Genomic DNA, 14,847 nt, shown 5'->3' with positions numbered 1-14,847 from the left:
CCTCAGCTCACCTGATCCCAAACCCAGTTGTGTGGTTTTAACTTTTTGTGTGTTTTTTGTTAATCCTCACCTGAGAATATTGTTCATTTGATTTTTAGATAGGGCGGAAGGGAGAGGGAAAGGAGAGAGAGAGAAATATTGATGTGAGAGACACATCCATTGGTTGTCTTTTGTATGTGCCCCAACCAGGACCAAGGATCGAACCTGCAACCCAGGTACATGCCCTTGGCTGGGAATTGATCCTGAGAACGGCCCAACACTGAACATTGTCCAGGGCTTAACTTTTTAAAGAACTAAAGCTACGTGATGCACCATGTTTAATCACTTCCCTAATAATGAAGTAATTTTGTTTGATTTTTTTTAAAGGATCTTAGTGAATTTGGGATCGCACCTAAAGCAATTGTTACCACAGATGATTTTGCTTCCAAAACCAAAGATAGAATACGAGATAAGGCCAGGCAGTTAGCAGCTGCTACTGCCCCTATTCCTGGAGCCACTCTGCTTGATGACTTCATAACGCCAGCAACGTGAGAAGAATTTAATTTTGACTTTTCTGATCTTGAAATTACTGCTTTGCATATATATGATGATCTTACTTAGGGAAAGCTTGGTTGCAAGTAGGATAAGCCTTCTTAGCGTAACGAGTGCAAAGGGGGGTTTTCCCAAAAGGGTCTTGCATTGTTAGTGCATGGAGTGCTCTAGATCTCCAACCTCATTCTACTCTCTCATTCTGCTTACCTCCTTGTTCTGCTCCTGGGCACGTGGCCTGATATGACAGCCTTAGATGTCATGGTTTCCCAGGCCCCATGCTTGACAAGGACCATCTGGAGTCCCTATGTGCCCATTCTGGGCTCAGGAGAAAAGACGTCTGAGCAACTTCCCCAGGTCAGACATACACCCCAAGTCCAGTCATCCAGAGCATGTCCAGAATGGCAAGGCCATGCAGTTTTAACATGAATGGGGGGAAGGTTCAGGTAGGACAAGATTATGAGCTAGGCAGGAACTCAAAGGCTGCTCACTTCCTACTGTTATCTAGTGTTATAAAAAGAAGTTCATTTTTTTTTATATATTTTATTGATTTTTTACAGAGAGGAAGGGAGAGAGACAGAGAGTTAGAAACATCGATGAGAGAGAAACATCGATCAGCCGCCTCCTGCACATCTCCCACTGGGGATGTGCCCGAAACGCCGGTACATGCCCTTGACCGGAATCGAACCTGGGACCTTTCAGTCCGCAGGCCGACGCTCTACCCACTGAGCCAAACCGGTTTCGGCAAGAAGTTCATTTTTAATGCCTTGATATCCTAGATTATCTGTTGGTTTTGAATTGCTGAGAAAAATGGGTTGGAAAGAAGGACAAGGAATTGGTCCTCGAGTAAAGAGAAGACCACGCCGACAAAAACCTGGTATGTATATTGATTGTCATTAACCCTAATCCTAATACTTTTTAAAAAATTTATTGATTTAGAGAGAGAGGAAGAGAGAAACATTGATTTGTTGTTCCACTTATTTATGCATTCATTGGTTGATGCTTGTATGTGCCCTGATTAGGGATTGAACCCACAACCTTGGGGTATCGGGACATGATGCTCTAACCAACTCTGCTACCCAACCAGGGCCCTAATACTTTTTTAAAAAAATGTTTTTATTGATTTTTAGAGAGAGAGAGGAAGGGAGAGGGGAAGAGAAATAGAAACATCAATGAGAGAAACATCATTAATCAGCTGCCTCCTGCATGCCCCCCTATTGGGGATCTAGCCCGAAACCCAGACATGTGTCCTGATGAGGCATCGAACTGGTGACCTCTTGGTTCCTGGGTCAGCGCTCAACCATTGAGACACACCAGCCAGGCCCTAATACTCTGTAATGGCTACATGTTTCTAGAAATAAAATTGCTGGGTGGTATGCAGGTGTTAAGGCTTTTTGTGTGTAGTGTGAAATAGCTGTCTGGAAGAATTGTACTAGTTTACATTCCCATCAGGAGCATATGAAACTGTTTCCTGCCTCTGCCAAAACTGTCACAATTTAACAAGATTATTTTCTATTTCTTGCCCTTGGTCTCCCCAGCCAGACTATGAACTCTTGGAAGCAGCAATAATTACTTTAGGTTCTCCCTAGTGCTGGAGGAGTAGTGGTTACTCATTTAGCACATTGTTGCCAGAGTGTGGATGAGGCAAGGACTGGGGGAAAACTATTTCTGGGTGATCAATCTCCAACCCTAAAGCTGTAGCGCCTTTTACAAGGGCAGCCATGTACCTCTAAGAGTTTCAGCAACTCGGATTTCTGTATTTTCAGTTGCTCATGACTGATGCATTTGAAATCTCTTGTATAGATCCTGGAGTGAAAATCTATGGCTGTGCATTACCTCCTGGAGGCTCAGAAGGATCTGAGGTATTATACGGGATGACTGTAGCATTTGTTACTTCATGGAGGTGAAATTTTACAAATTGATTAAAATAAATCTATATATAATTGATTTTTTTAGAGAGAAAGGGAGAGGGAGAGAGAGATAGAAACATTGATGAGAGAGAAACATTGACCAGCTGCCTCCTGCATGCCCCCTACTGGGGATCCAGCTGGCAACCTGGGCATGTGCTCTGACCAGGAATTGAACTGATGACCTCTGGGTTGTGGGTTGATGCTCAACCACTGAGTCCCACCTACCAAGCCAGAAACAGTTTTTGAAATGAATCATGTCCCATTGCAGTGAAATACCCATACCCTAAAACCGTCCTCACAATGTCAGATAATGTATTCAGCAGTACGCCTGCCAGCACCATAGATACACCAAGTCTGTTAAAATGGAATTGCTTGTGTTGGTATCATTTGTTCAGGGACTTGATGTAGTGATTTGTAATAGTGGAAATTACAGTTTGGTAAATGTTCTGTTTGGAATGAATCACTGCATTTGAAAGTAGCATTTTATAAGCTTACTTTGCGCCAGAAAGTGACTCACCTTCATTCCAACTTTTTAAATAGGATGAGGATGATGACTACCTGCTAGAAAATGTGACCTTTGCACCCAAGGACGTCATGCCCGTGGATTTCACACCTAAAGATAATGTACATGGACTGGCTTACAAGGGTCTGGATCCCCACCAGGCGTTGTTTGGAGCTTCAGGAGAACATCTTAATCTTTTCAGTGGGAGACCCGAGGGAGCCAGCAATCTTCTTGGAGATATTGGAGTGAATAAAGGGAGAAAGTTGGGAATTTCAGGCCAGGTAAGTGCTTCTGTCTTATAAACAGGGAGCTGTTGGCAAATGAGAATACTCCTTATTATATTTGCCCCATAGTAGGGCACTCATTATTGACTGACTACATGAAGACCTCAGCGTGGTGTATTTTCCTTAGGACCTGTTCTGAAGATAGTGAAGGATACCTACGTGGTTTGAATATTTACTGCTGAGGTCCTGTAACCTATGTTCTTGGTGGAGTTTGTGTGTTCCCAGGAGTGAGGACTACTTTTTCACACTCTTGTGGGGCTGAGCAGAAAACCACACTTACCCTTTTGGTTTAGTTAATAGTTGAATTTCAGTCTGCCGCTCCAAGCTCAGGTCCAAGTTTGACTACCTTCTGGACTATTTCCTAGTGCCACCAGCCCTAAGTTGGGAGTGTAGGTGTAAGTTTCCCATGGGAGACTTGCTTTGCATCTTTGAGGAGATGGAAAGCTTTTCCTGACTGCCTGTCCTCTCAAATTGATTCAGAGGTTCTTTCCTAAATTTCATTTAGGAAATGTCATTATTGTTTTTTCCAGTTCTTTTAACAGAAAGGGATACTTGGAGATCATTTCCCACAAAGAGTAGGAGTTCTTACAGCGGCTATACAGTAGTGGTGGTCTCCAGACCCTGGTCACCAGCTCTGTCCCAGCCATACGGAACAGCAGATGAACACCCTTCCTTTCTCCATTAGAGGCCCCATACCCCTCCTGCGCTGCTGCTTGCGTGCATTCTCCATTCCTCTGCCCGTGCTAGGACCCAGACCATAGCTGCTGCTGGGCGTGGCATTCACATCTAAAGGACTTGAGTCTCTGTATTCATCAGGGTCTCCCATTTGCTTCTCACTTGGTGCATTTACAGTGCTAATGTGGTCTGTTCAGTTACATTGTTAGGGTAGCTTATCCTTCAGTGCAGACACTCTCAACCTGTAATTGCTGTTTGAAACCTTGTTTTGAAGGCTTTTGGTGTTGGTGCCCTGGAAGAGGAAGATGATGATATCTATGCCACGGAAACTCTATCCAAGTATGACACCATTTTGAAGGACGAGGAGCCTGGAGATGGACTCTATGGCTGGACAGCGCCCAAGCAATATCAAAGTCAGAAAGGTGATTCCATAGACCCACAGCTCATGGGAGGATCAGTGTGAGGTTATCAGGAAGAAGGGATGGCAAGCTTGATACTGCAGTGTCAGCCTCCAAGGAATAGGGGGCTGTTGGTCAGAGATGCAGATTGAGAAACAAAGTTAGAAGAAGAGAGGCCCAATGTGGAAAGTAAGACAGGATTTAGAGTGGGTCACAGCTGCCAGGCCGGTGTGGCTTAGTGGTTGAGCATCCACCCATGCACCAAAAGGTCACCGGTTTGATTCCTACTAGGGGGCATGCAGGAGGTAGCTGGTGTTTCTCTCTCTCCCTCTCCCTTCCTGTCTCTCTAAAATAAAAACAAACAAGAAATAAAAAAAGAAAACAAACAAAAAAACCACACATTAAAAAAAAGAAAAGATTAATTCACTCCTTTAAAAAAAAAGAATGGGTCAAAGCCAAAGCCTGTTATCAAGGCAGGGTCAAGGAGGGGAGGAAGAAGAGGCCTGGAATCAGGGAAGGAGCAAGTGTGTGGGCAGGAAGAGCTGGCACTTGGTCAGAGGGAAGCACTTCCAGCTCGAGGAGCTAGGCAGGTGGTCAGAGGAGGCCAGCTCCAGCAGTAGGTGTGAAGGCCAGATGTGTGACCAGGTGGCAGGAATACTGAGAGCCGGTAGGAGGATGGAGCTTGGCAGCCAGCCTGTCTTCTACTTGTGTCCCTGGCTCTTAGGGGGCTCTTATTGGGCAAAGAGGTAGACATCTGTCAACACAACTTGAATTTCAAGTCAGAGTTTATAATGATTCAGAATCTAGGTAGTATTTCAATTATTGATTGATTGATTGATTTTTCAAGAGAGAGAAGGAGTTGTAGAGACAGAGAAACATCGATTTGTTTTTCCACTTATGCATTCATTGGTTGAGTCTTGCATGTGCCCTGACCCAGGGATGGAACCCGCAACCTTGGTGTATTGGGAGGACTCTCTAACCAACTGAGCTACCTGGCCAGGGCCAGTAGTATTTTAAATTTTCAATCCAGAAAAGGTATAGGGAGGAGGCAGGGCTACATAGGTATTTGTAGCATAAGATTTGGAACCAATCAGACCTGAATTTGGATCCCTGCTTTCTCCTGCCCAGCTGTGTGGCCCTGGGCAAGGCTTGTAATCTCTCTGGGCATCATTTTTAATGTGAGGATAAAATCCTCTCTCTGGCCTAGCTGGTGTGGCTCAGTGATTGAGCATGGACCCATGAACCAAGAGGTCACCAGTTCAATTCCTGGTTAGGGCACACGCCCAGTTTGGGGGCTCAATTCCCAGTAGGGGGCATGCAGGAGGCAGCTGATCAATGTTTCTCTCTCATTGATAATTCTCTCTCTCCCTCTTCCTTCCTCTTTCTCTAAAAATCAATAAAAAGATATTTAAAATCCATGAGGACTAAATAGCATAACTCTGTGTTTGGCTCCTGCCTCAAAGGTTGATTAAATGGCACCTACTATTTATTCTTCAGTTACAATGATAATAATCACCCAATAAAGTTAAGAGGCAAGAGCTGAGATGAAAAACAATCTATTCAGACATATTTAGCTATACGCAGATAAAATTTGATCTAACTTGTAGAATACATATAAAACCATACTGTTGAAATATTCTAAGCATCACTCCCCAAAATGATGCCAGTTTACATTTTTAGCAGAGAAAAGGCAGGTGTAAGACAGTTTTTAGGAGGTAGTTTGCTTAATGGTTGTGAACACGAACTCTGAAGACTGATTGCCTGGGCTTCAGTCCTGGCTCTCCCCACTGATCAGCCACGACCTTGACAAGCTACTTAACTTCTTTGTGCCTCGGCATCCTTCCCTGGACAGGGCATGACGATGGCATAAGTGTCCCTTGGAGGTTGTAATGTACGTAAAGGGCTTGACCTTGCCTGGCACACGGCCAGCACTCAGTAAGTGAGCGGCCTGCCATCCTTGCCACAGAAGATGCTGGAAGGGTGTGCTCCCAAATGTTAGTTGGAATGACCTCTGGGTGATAGACTACTTTTATTTTCTCCCTTTTGCTTGCTTTTATATTTTTTGCTTTATCTTTATATTTTCAAAATTTTCTACTAAGCTATCATCTTTATAACTTACAAGAAGTTATATAATATATATTAATGTTATAGTATGTTAATATAGGTTATATTAAATGCTAATTATTAATTATATAAATATATTAACATAAGTTGATATTATTAATATTAACATAACATGTGTAATAATTACTAAACTGTAATAAATAAATACATTTATTTATTTATTGTTAATCTTCACCCAAAGATATTTTTGTTGTTAATCCTCACCTGAGGACATTTTTCTATTGATTTTTAGAGAGCATGGAAGGGATGGGGAGAGACAGAGAGAGAGAAAAACATCAATGAGAGAGAGACACATCAATTGGTCGCCTCCCGCATTTGCCAAGACCAGGGCCTGGGATTGAACCTGCAACCCAGTTTCCTGCCCTTGACTAGGAATCCGAACCTGCAATTTTTTGATGGGTAGGACAACGCTCCAATCAACTGAGCCACCTGGCCAGGGTGACCTTACGGTTTTTCACTGAGTAAATCTATAGTTAGCCAGTCATAATGGTTCTCATTTTTGTCTTTGATCCATAGGGCTATAATAAATATCCTCATGGCTCTTTATGCACATTTGCTGTATATATAATTCATAAAAGTAAAACTGCAGGGTTTTAAAAGAATACAAAATGACAAGAATGTGAAACTTAATCATAAGTCACCTTACAGAATCTTAGGAGCTTCCAGAAGCTGGTACAAAAGGTCAGCAGAGTGGTTTTGTGGGGGGAGGATAGTTACCTGGCCTTGCAGCAGTGCTAGCAGCGGAAAGCCTCAGGCCCACCTGCACGGCGGGCTGAACACCAGCGTGAGGACCGACACCAGCTGGTCAGTGCTCGTGGTGGTCACAGGAATGGCCTTGGGCTACAGAAACTGTAGTTTGTGCATACTGAGTTTTTGGGTTTATTTTTCCTTTTTTTTCTTTATTGATTAAGGTACTACATATGTGTCCTTATCCTCCCATTGTCCCCCTACTGCATACTGAGTTTTGACAGAACCACTATGCGCAGGAAATCCTTGATAATCAAAGATCCTTTGCCGATGGGGTGGTCTCTGCGACCAATGGAGGATCCCTGGCTTTACGTCAGAGGGCGTTGGTCATTTTATTTCCCAAATTAGTGATCTTTATCTCTTACTAGGATTTCACTTGAGAAAAAGACAAAAGTGCCTTTTAATTTGTACTAAGATTAGGTTACCGGCTGACCTGGTTGTATTGTTGCTAAGAAAATTGGGAGGTAGTCTCATGGTTCTCCACCTGGTTTTAGAAATGACCCTCTCACAGTTATGATTTTTATGTTGATCTGTATTTGTTCTCTTGATGGTTTTCCTTGAGATATTTTACTCCACAGAGTGTATTTTTTGGTGCCCCTTAGCTTAGGACTTCCAGCACCTTTTCTGGAGGGCCGTGACCTTGGGTCCTGGGCAGCCTAAGCACTGTGGGTGGTGTGGGCCTGGCTGCCAGAGTCAACAGAGGTATTTCCTCCTTTACTGCTATCTCTGTGTGATAGCACGGGTGACACGTAGTATTTGTGTTCTTAGAGATTAAAAGCTGACGTCTTTGTCTTATTCTTATCCATACTTGTGAAATTAATCAATGATATCATTTTGTAGAATCAGAAAAAGATCTTCGCTACATTGGCAAAATACTGGATGGATTTTCCTTGGCTTCTAAATCTTTGTCTTCTAAGAAAGTAAGAGTTTTTTTGTTTTTATTTATTTATTTATTTTCTGGTTTTAGTATCTAAAATATTTGCTGAGTTATTATATCAACAACTGGAATGATAAGTAAATTCTGTTTTCAAAAGCACCAGCATAGTTACTAACGATCATTGAGGAAAACATCCTGTAATAGAAATGGCAGTCAGTAGGCACATTGTATTCAAAACAGCTAATTGCTGATCTTTTAAATCCAGACTTAAAGTGAGTAGTTTTATCCATTAAAAAATTACATTAGAAACTGGTGGGAGAATGGATTTGATAAAATTCTAGGGACAATGTAACTTAAGGAAAATTAGAAAACTTTCAAAAAGCTGAAATGACTCACAGCCCTGAATCCTCCTCAATGCTTGAGGCATTAACTAAGGTGGACGAGGTTCCCTGGGCTCCTTGCTGGGCAAGCAGGAGGGAGGGAAGCCAGGTACCTGCAGGTCAGGTCTGGGGAGAACTGTGCGCTTTTCCAGGTAGTCCTGTCTTTATGAGATTTTGTTACAGCTTAGGCAAGTGGTGCTCTTTAACACCCCTCAGAGTCACCTGTTCCTAGGCGGACATCACAAGTTAGTGGGTGCTGATAGCTGAGGAAGGGCTGCTGGCATTTATTTTGTTGGCATCCTTTTTTTTAGGTTGTTTCACACTGCGTAATGGGCTTCTTGTTTTTCATTCAGCAAACATTTGTCTTGGCCCGTGGTTCTCCAGAACTGGGGCGGCCAGGAGCAGTGCAGCCTGAGAAACTACATTTGGCATTACAGTGGCTGTCATTGGTTTAGTCATAATAGTTAGTTAATGTATTGTAATAGTGACCAGAATATATTTAAAACAGTGTTGGATGCATACTAAGCTGTTATTACTAACAGAAATGTCAAATATGTCCAAGGAGAGTGCGAGTTTTTTACATTTATGAAAGGGGAGCATAAAAATGCTTGAGAAATACTCATTTGACTCAGGGTTCAAGGATAAATAGGACAAAGTCCTGATCCCCAAATAGCTTCTGTTCAGTGAGGGTGCAAGACAGACAAGTTCACTGAAGGGTAGAGTGCCATAAGTGGACAGAGGGGCACGGGGGTTCCCGAGGTGCTCCTCACTTTGAGCGTGAGTGATTCAGAAGAGTGCTACGTTCACCTACTTTTTCACAGACAGGCAAGTTTTCTAAAAATGTGGCTAAACACGCACCTCTAAAATGCTTTGACTCTGATGGAGGGTGTGAAGACTTGTGTGTACGCACCCCTTTTCTTCCATGCTCCGCTGGATTTTGGTGTCTTGGTAACATGAGGGTGTTTGCTGGCTGACTGGGGAGTCTGTTTTTAGAGAAGGTGATCAGGTTAAGATGGTGAAAAATGTGATTTCCTAACAGTGAGAATACCACTCTTCTATAGATTTTTTCATGCCAGGTGCTCCCCCACAGGGAACCACCTGGGAACCTTACAGCATCTGGGAAACTTGGGGAACTCCAGTTGCTGCTGATTTTGTGGGGTGGGATCCAGGCATCGTTACTCTTCAAAGCGTCAGGCGAGCCCAGCGTGCAGCGGGGGCTGAGAAGTGCTGCCAGGGGGCACTCAGCGTCGCTGGTTACAGGCTCAGGGTTTCAGGCAGCTGGGAAACCTAGAACACAGCTCACCTAGGACTGTCCACAGTGCGTGAGAGACCATTTATTTATCTAAAAATATGATTTTATTGATTTCAGAGAGAGAAAGGGAGAAGGAGAGACAGATAAAACATCGATGAGAGAGAAACATCATCATCAATTGGCTGCTTCCTGAACTCCCCCTACTGGGGGATTGAGCCTGAAACCTGGGCATGTGCCCTGATCAGGAATCGAATTATGACTTGGTTTATAGGTCGCTGTTCAACGATTGAGCCACACCTGCCGAGCAAGAGAGACCATTTAAAGATGTCTAATACCTAAAAAAATTCAACGATTGAGCCACACCTGCCGAGCAAGAGACCATTTAAGGATGTCTAATACTTAAACATTTTTTTATAAATAAAGAGTTTATTTGAGCCCAAACTAATGACATATGCCAGGAAGCAAGATCGCAAATGCTTCTTTAAATACTTTATTTTTAACTTACATATTTCTGCTATCGTTAATGCCTGAGTTTCCCAAATTCTGTATTTCAGTTTCAGTTCATTCAGCTGTTTTTTTAAATTGATATTTTTTGAGAGGGAGCGGAAGAGAGACAAAAACATAGAAACATAGAAATATCTAGCTGAGTGTGAAACACTGATTGGCTGCTTCCTGCTGGGGATTGAGCCCACAACCCAGGCATGTGCCCTGATCAGGAATCAAACCAGCAATCTTTCTGTGCATGGGTCAATGCCCAACCAACCGAACCACACCAGCCAGGGCTCAGTCAGCTTTTAAATTAAAAATACCTCAGATAGCCCTGGCTGGTTTGGCTTAGTGGATAGAGTGTCAGCCTGCGGACTGAAGGGTCCTGGGTTTGGTTCTGGTCAAGGGCACATGCCCGGATTGCAGGCCTGATCCCCAGTAGGGAATGTGCAGGAGGCAGCCTATCTATGATTCACTCTCATCATTGATGTTTCTATCTCTCTCTCTCCCTCTCACTTCCTCTCTGAAATCAGTAAAAAAAAAAAATGTTAAAAAATACCTCAGATAAAAAACAATAAGGCCTAAAGTTCCAATTTGGAATGGAAACAACCAGAAAAATATTTCTGAATTTAAAATTAACTTATTTAAAGTTATTTTTCCTATACCTTGAACCATACTTTTCTAAAATTTCTGATATACAGTGGGCCAGTTCTGCAGGTGGGCCTGTACATCGTGTTATTGGCATCGTTCTTGTTCTTATATGAAACGTGCATATTAGCATCTCCGTGTAGGGTGGGCAGGGTGACATTAAAAACGTCTGGTTGTTAGAACAGTGTGGCTCTGGTGACCCTCCACACCCAGAATGGATGTTGGCTGGGCACCGGGACAGTCTGTGCCCAGTGCTGCCTGCCCACCTGCTGAATATTAGCCGGGGAAAGGCTGGGTTAATAACGCTCAGAGGTAACGGGTTTTCTTGGTAAAATCAAACACCATCATCTTGCAGCCTGTATTTTCAGAGTTTTGTTCTGTGTGTGTGTGTGTTTGTGTGTTTTTTAAAGATTTATCCACCACCTGAATTGCCAAGAGACTATCGACCGGTGCATTATTTCAGACCTGTGGTAGCTGCAACCTCAGAGAATTCCCACTTACTTCAAGTGTTATCAGAATCAGCTGGAAAGTCAATACATGACCCAGGGACACAGAGTAGACACCAACTGAATGCCTCCAAGCGGGGAGAGTTGCTAGGAGAAACACCTATTCAAGGTATGTGTCATGGAGAAGGTTAAAATCATTACATTTGTAATAATCTGAGTGGTCAAAATCAAAATGGAAAGATGTTTTCCATGATTTTGTATTCCCAAACTGGGAATAAAATTGTTTATTGTACATAAACGTAAGTGTACATCCTTTACTTCTTAAGAGTTGTTTCCCACCATCAGTTTCAGTTATGTCATTGAGATTACAACCCTTACCTTAAGCTCAGCAGTTTGCAGATTTTAATAATTGTTCAGCAATGTGACGAAGATTAGGGACATGTGTACCTTCACTTTCTCTGCACAGCCTGGGAACAGGATTTTTTCCTCAGGGGAAAGGGGTACTGCAGCACTTTTCCTGAAAGCCTGAAAGGAATGATGCATGTGAAAGTGTGGACAGATGTGGAGCATCCCCTGTATGTTGGAGCAGAAAGACCCACTAAGCAAGATGAACTTGTACTTGCCCTTTGGGAGCCTAATAGGTATCTCAAATAGAATAGACCCAAACAGAAGTCTTGGTTCCCACTTCTTTCCCCAAACTTGCTTTTTCTCCAGTCTTCCCCTTCTCAGTAAATGTGACCCACTGCTCAGATCAGAATGTAGGAATTCTAGTTCTTAGCTCCTCCCTTTCCTTCCCTCCCTGACCCTATCCACAGCGAGTCCTCTCATTTCTACCCCAAATAGGCATGGGGACTCCATGGACTTTTCTGCATTTCTGCTGCTTCCCCTGTGGTCTGAATGCCCATCTACTCTCAGCTGGACTATTGCAGTGGCTTCCTGATTGGTCTTATTTGTCCTCTGCAGTCATCCCCCTTAACAGTAGCTAGGTGAACCAACTTATATCACTGTTCCCCTTAAAATGATCTAGTACTTCTTTTTTTGTTGTTGTTTATTTCTATTTATCGATTAGAGAGAGAGGAAGAGACAGAGAAACACTGACTTGTTGTTCCACTTGTTTAGGCATTCATTGGTTGATTCTTGTATGTGCCCTGACCGGAGATTGAACCGCAACCTTGGCATATTGAGATGACTCTCTAACCAACTGAGCCACCTGGCCAGGGCCACCAGTACTTCTTCCTTTTAAAAAATATATTTTTATTGATTTCAGAGAGGCAAGGTGAGGGAGAGAGAGATAGAAACATCAGTGATGGGAGAGAATCATTGATCAGCTGCCTCTTGCATGGCCCACATTTGGATCAAGTCTGCAACCTGGGCATGTGTCCTGACTGGGAATCGAACTCTGAACTTCTGGTTCATAGGCTGACGCTCAACCACTGAGCCGTACCAGCTGGGCCTTCCCTTATATTTTGGCTTCTTCTTTTTATTTAGAGCAGCGGTTCTCAACCTGTGGGTCGCGACCCCTTTGGGGTTCAAACAACCCTTTCACAGGGGTCACCTAAGACCATTGGAAAACACATATATAATTACATATTGTTTTTATGATTAACCACTATGCTTTAATTATGTTCAATTTGTAACAATGAAATTGGGCGTCACCACAACATGAGGAACTGTATTAAAGGCCCCGGCCTTCCCGCTGCAGTTTGACAATCTGTTTGAGGCAGCTCTGCTTCTGTATCTATTATTGTTCAAAAGTTTATAATGGTCTCAATTATCCATGAATGAGTGAGATCATGTGGTATTTTTCCTTCATTGACTGGCTTATTTCACTTAGCATAATGCTCTCCAGTTCCATCCATGCCGTTGCAAATGGTAAGAGTTCGAGAAGCACTGATTTAGAGGTTACCTCAAATATTCTCTCTTTAGAGGGACCTTCCAGGCTTTCCCCGCCCACCATATAAGCTATTATCTCTCCCTCCACCCCCACACCCAGCCCTCTCACTTAAGTCACCCTCAATCACATCACCCTATTTCCCCCCACAGTACTCCTCTCATAGCAATCCTCTGGTGTTGATTTTTGGCTTCTTTAATGTCCTTCTTCCTCATTCATGAGAGCAGGACCTTGTCTGCATTGTCCTCCAGCTCCAGGTCAGTGTCTGGCATGGAGTGAGTGCTCCGTGAGCGTTTGTGACGTGAGTGGGTGTGTGATGGGTAACTACTCTGTGCTGGGCAGGACTGTGGAAATGGAGGCCACTAGGGACTGGAGCTCTGGAGTTTGAGATGTCACCTTCCTCATTCAGGGACCATTAGCTGGCCTGATAAACATCCAAGTAGTAACCTCTATTTTTACCAACTGTAAAATGGGCTCATATTTTATTACTGTCTAAATTACAGGGGTAATATGAATACAGATGAGACACTCAATGTAAAATACGCTAATTACATGAATTTGTGATATTGAAAGTGTATGTACAGAAAAATGTAAGTAAATTTGACTTATGATACTTTTCATCTCTATTATTGTTTTTATTTAGGTTCAGCTACTTCAGTGTTAGAATTTCTGTCCCAAAAAGATAAAGAGAGATTCAAAGAAATGAAGCAGGCAACTGACCTGAAAGCAGCTCAGCTCAGGGCCCTGAGTCTGGCCCAGAATGCCGCAAGCAGCAGAACCCAGCCCCCCTCTCAGGACGTCGGACACGGCTCTTGGCACACGGCATTGAGTGGTGGGACAGCCACCACAAAAGCCAGCAACTTCAAACCTTTCGCCAAAGATCCAGAAAAGCAAAAACGATATGAAAAGTTTTTAGCAAATATGAAACGGGGTCAGAAAGGTGGGTGCGAGGCCTGGCCTCCCGTGTCTCAGCCAGTGGCAGTGATCTTGGTGTTCTGCCCTAGTCCCAGATTTAAAGTTGAGGCACCCTGCTCTGCCCGTGTGCTTCGTTCTGCGGTAAACAGTGCGGTAAACAGGCCCTGGCTTTTGACCTTAGAAGGGAGAACAGTTGTCTTGTGTTTCCGTTGATCTCAGGCCCCGAAGCTAGCTGTTTAATTAGAGAACATGCCGTGGTGGTGGCTAATGCGAAATTACAGACCATTTACTGTTTGCAAACACTTGATCTCTGAAAGTGTTGTATTTCACACAAAAAAACAAGGTCATCTCCCATGCTACTTTAAGATCCTACCCACCCAACTCTAACTCATAGTTTAAAATTCGACTTACAGAGGAGAGTTGGCTGTTGAACCATTAATTAGAGAACATGCCGTGGTGGTGGCTAATGCTAAATTACAGACCATTTACTGTTTGCAAACGCTTGATCTCTGAAAGTGTGGTATTTCACACCAAAGAACAAGGTCATCTCCCATGCTACTTTAAGGTCCTACCCACCCAACTCTAACTCATAGTTTAATACACAGGGTAAAAAAATCATTCTGATCCATGAAGTAAATAAATATGGCAAGACGGGAGAGGGCTGACTGTTATACGCAGCAGTCCTTGTGAGAGGTAGCAAATTTAAAGGGCTTGATTTTCCAAAGCAGATCTTTGTGTACCGCGCTTGAACTTCCTACGAGGAATCCCGACCCATAATGTTTAT

General features: G+C 43.3%; 1 protein-coding gene across 1 annotated transcript in view; it reads left to right on the top strand.

Annotated features, from left to right (window-relative positions):
- Positions 1–14,847, top strand: part of GPATCH1 (G-patch domain containing 1) — a 53,207-nt gene that overhangs the window by 15,039 nt on the left and 23,321 nt on the right. The window contains exons 4-11 of the mRNA XM_006762263.2: positions 367–527; positions 1,308–1,405; positions 2,332–2,390; positions 2,979–3,221; positions 4,174–4,321; positions 8,009–8,088; positions 11,222–11,426; positions 13,792–14,216. Coding sequence (XP_006762326.1) covers positions 367–527; positions 1,308–1,405; positions 2,332–2,390; positions 2,979–3,221; positions 4,174–4,321; positions 8,009–8,088; positions 11,222–11,426; positions 13,792–14,216 — 1,419 coding nt within the window. The remainder of the gene's footprint in view (positions 1–366; positions 528–1,307; positions 1,406–2,331; positions 2,391–2,978; positions 3,222–4,173; positions 4,322–8,008; positions 8,089–11,221; positions 11,427–13,791; positions 14,217–14,847) is intronic.

The sequence above is a fragment of the Myotis davidii genome, unplaced genomic scaffold, assembly GCF_000327345.1.
Source record: "Myotis davidii unplaced genomic scaffold, ASM32734v1 scaffold77, whole genome shotgun sequence".
Lineage (NCBI taxonomy): Eukaryota > Metazoa > Chordata > Mammalia > Chiroptera > Vespertilionidae > Myotis > Myotis davidii.
This window is presented reverse-complemented; position numbering and strand designations above follow the sequence as displayed.